The sequence below is a fragment of the Dendroctonus ponderosae genome, unplaced genomic scaffold, assembly GCF_020466585.1.
Source record: "Dendroctonus ponderosae isolate FM_Combo_2020 unplaced genomic scaffold, Dpon_F_20191213v2 Dpon_F_20191213_6, whole genome shotgun sequence".
In the NCBI taxonomy this organism is placed as follows: domain Eukaryota; kingdom Metazoa; phylum Arthropoda; class Insecta; order Coleoptera; family Curculionidae; genus Dendroctonus; species Dendroctonus ponderosae.
The window spans coordinates 1,247,851-1,251,667 of NW_026018814.1; the positions used below are offsets into that span (position 1 = coordinate 1,247,851).

A 3,817-nucleotide genomic window follows, 5' to 3' on the forward strand; every position below is an offset into this window, starting at 1 on the left:
GAAAGCCTTCATGGTGTGATAAAATTGGAAATGTTTCGGTTTTTCGCAATATTTGCGTGGGAACGGGATTTTTTTGTGTAGCAGAATGCGTCGTTAAAACAATTCTACTTTCCTCATGAAGCACCTTGAATTATTACCTGGTTTGTTGTTCCCGTTTGATTTCTTCGGCTGATATAGCGTAGAACTCTTTCGGCAGGTCTAAGTTGACTGCCGCCTGCGCTGGAGTTAAAACTTGCGTATTTCTGTCCAACTCCAACTCTATTCGGTTTTCCGACTTAAGGGCATCGCGTAAAATCTCCAATGTGTCGATTCCTTCTGCATTTTCTTGGGACCATACCAAGAAGTCCTCCTCTGCGCCATTGTGTTCCAGTTTTTGCTGTCGAAACCCGGCGGCATGTAGGAACTCGGTGGCCCCAAGCACTGGGACGACTTTATCGGCAAATGCTGCGTTGGAGCATCGGATTCTGTGAAATTTCGTCTCTGATGGATTGCCGATAATGTTGTCGATGTATCTGCAGAGGATGTTCACGCAGTCTTGTACCTGGATGTTCAACAATCTGCAGTTAGGAAAGCGATGATTATTGGTCTTCATTTAGTTACCTTTGTTCTGTTGTAATTGCAAGAATAGATAATCAAACAGGTTGTTAAAACAGCCTCGTGCTCTAAAGCCGTCATTAGGAACTCCTTGATTTTTATCCTCCACTCTTCTCTGCTTAAGATCTCGTCGCTAACAAATGGGCATTTGAAGTACACCCCTGCAATGGTTAAAGAAAGATAAGTATTTAAGTGAAGCGGTAGAATTGCAAAGCCTGCCTTTTACAGCCAAATGAGGCGACGCCTCCGATTCAGTTTGCTTTGGCCCTGAAGGCACCTCAGTGGCGTCTGTGTTTCGGGAGTCAAATTCCCTTCGAACCACGTCCTGGAGTGTGCTCAAAGATATTTTGGTATTGGTGCCTCTCTCCGGGTCGGACATGCGAGCCAATGCTGCAGCTGCAGACTGTCTGGTTACGTCCGATGGGGTGGATCTTTGAGGGGGCACATACTCGCCCTTCTTTCGAGAAGACACAGCGGACGTGGAGGATGATGGCGATTCGGTGAGCTTTCGACCAGGCCCTGCCTTTTTGAACTTCGCATCGGCCTTCGCTTTTTGGAAGAAATTCTTCACCTTATCAGCTATTTTCTCCGACATGTTAAATTCTTGGGGTGTGTTCTTTGGGTAGCTTAAGTTTGGCGACGCTTGCCTTCAGCTCTTCAATCTCTTTTGTACTAGCTGTAAAACACACAGCGTCTGGTTATACGCACTTTAATGGCGTTGCATGAAAAACAAAGTCAATTTTTATCTTTCTTCATAGGGTTTGAAAGTGGAATAACTGTACTTACATAGCTTTATAAATCGATCATGAATCTCGTTGCCGTATCGCTGCCAGGCCAGAAAAACCAGCAGCAAGTTAAACAGCAAAATCCCAATGAAAATCTGGAGTAATCCCAGTTGGAAATCGTGGAAATCCAACACACCTGCTGTCAGCTGGTCTGGTTCTCGTAGTATTTCAACTGTATCCGATAAATACACTCCCAAAGTATTCAGGTAAATGAGCAGACCATCAATTATGGATGAGTTGGTGAAATAGTCGAATATTGAGGGCATTACTTGCCGCGGTTTGGACCCATTTGGAGAAAAACATATGATTTTGATATCTGTCATGAAATGAGCAACTTTTGACATTAGCGGGGCTTTGTTTCCGGAAATCTACCATGTTGTGCTTTCAAGTTGGCAGCACTGCCAAAAGATGCCGCAGAGCGCTGTAAAGTGGTAACTTCCTTGTGTCAGCTTGAATATAGTGAACGTCACCGAAAGTTGAGATTTTTCCCAATTTCGGTCTAAAAAGAGTGAAAGTAGTGGAAAAATAAGTGTTTTATGATCCGGATGGTCATCTGTAAGGATCTGGAATTTGTAATCGCTGGACGCAGCAATTACAAATCAGTTAAATTGTATTATCGGTTTGTAGTAATTGAGGATGAATATTTCTGAAACGAAACGTCGCCGACTGAATTTGAGAACAGAATCGTCATCTGCGCCCAAAAATCTACTGATGGGGTAAAATTCGTCCAATTTCCTCAAAAGTCAGTTTTTTACGCCTTTTCTGAGCTCTGGAAAATTTACTTTGAAAAAATTATTAATTCACCCAGTAATTGAATATACGGGGTCCTAAAGTGGAGAACACAGAATTATTTTTCCTCAGTGGATTTTTTGTACAAACTCAAATTTGGGAATAAACATAAACGGGGTGCTACCACATATGCCGTTTAATAGTGGAAATAGACATATTTCTGACACAATTTGATTATTAGAACAAATTAACGGGCTGTCCTTTGTCCCGTTTTTAATAATTTTGTATTCAGCTTTGGCGCTCTGTATGTCGAAAGACACTCTTGTATTAAACAATCATGTTTGCATTGTGGTATTATTTGGCATAGACACCCTGTACATTTAATTCCAGGGTTAATATGGGAGCATTCGATTATTTTTTTGAAATAAGGCAGATTCTTGTTTGGTTTAGCTAAAATGTATCCTCAATTAATTCAAACCAGTAATATTTCTTATCACCATTTCCTGTGACTGCTGGCTCTAAATGAATCAACAAAACCACAAGGTTAGTGGATATATTCCCTTTATTTTCTATTAAGTACACAATAAAAATATTAAAAACTAATTTCGTATGTTACATATATGTATATAAAATAAACTATAATTATAAACGGAAATAAATTAACAGATCCAGGGGAAATTAATTAATTGGGCAGTCAATTAGTATGAAATTAGGTTTTACCTACTAACGTGCCACCTCTGCCAACGTACAGGTTGGATAGTTACTGTCAATTTTCAATTGTTTTCGAGTTTACAGTCTGCATCTGAATATTGTGTTTTTTTTGTAAATATGACCACAAACATTCAATAAAAAAAAATCAGCAACAGACAGAACCCATGTGAGCATCGAGGCATGTTAATAAAGATCGCATAATACTGGATTGGCTGCAACAGACAAAAACAAAAACTGAAAAAATGAACATCGTTCAACAGTCTTTTAGATCAATTAGCCGCCATTCAAAAAAAGATACACGGATGTTATTTGCAAATATGCTCGTCAAACGATCGCACACAAGTCTTACATTGGACCTCACAACACCATTTGAATTTACATTCACACCGCTCTTTCACCACTGTTTTAATCGTGTTGTAACCACGCCCACAACACAATATGTTGCACCCGTCAATGTCTGGACTGGTTCGGTTACACGGCCGTCCTTTCGTGCCCAACGTTCCCCTCACGTCGTCTTTGACGCAGTAGTCCGGAGAGTCCTCCAAATAGACCAGATCGTAGGCCGTGGGAATTGTGATACGGGGATCTTTCAATTGGAGGCGTCCACGTCGATTCACTCGGACTTCTGTAGCGCCATCGTATTTGTCGCGAAGATAATCACCTGAAATCAAATGAATTTATCGTGAAAATTGAGAGAAAATAGGCGAGCGTGTCCTCGGACTAATGTTAATGTTTGTGAATATATCGATCGGTTCTATTTTGAAAGTGTGCCGATCAAAAGAAATCAATGTTGACTGTTGCTCCCAAACAAATCGGCATTTATGCAAAATGCTGAGCGAAATAAGGCAAGGGAGCAGCTTTCAGGAGTGTTATTTTCAGGTCAAAACCAGCTGAATCCCTACCAACTTATAGGACTGTTTTTTTCCTTTCAACGTTTTGTATTGATTTCGGTCCAATATCAATGGCAATTTTTCCTTCATAACGTTCATTGCTCGATC

General features: G+C 40.6%; 2 protein-coding genes across 2 annotated transcripts in view; both read right to left on the bottom strand.

The window, feature by feature from the left end:
- The window catches only part of LOC109536383 (UBX domain-containing protein 6), a 2,822-nt gene extending 1,088 nt beyond the window's left edge, over positions 1–1,734 (bottom strand). Inside the window, 4 exon segments of the mRNA XM_048667302.1 lie at positions 42–541; positions 601–755; positions 814–1,270; positions 1,381–1,734. Of these exon segments, the coding sequence (XP_048523259.1) occupies positions 42–541; positions 601–755; positions 814–1,189 (1,031 nt within the window). The 5' untranslated portion in view covers positions 1,190–1,270; positions 1,381–1,734.
- A 911-nt stretch (positions 1,735–2,645) lies between these two features.
- LOC109536340 (protein Wnt-5b) overlaps positions 2,646–3,817 on the bottom strand; it is a 48,047-nt gene continuing 46,875 nt past the window's right edge. Inside the window, exon 7 of the mRNA XM_019902515.2 lies at positions 2,646–3,480. Within this exon, the coding sequence (XP_019758074.1) occupies positions 3,125–3,480 (356 nt within the window). The 3' untranslated portion in view covers positions 2,646–3,124. The remainder of the gene's footprint in view (positions 3,481–3,817) is intronic.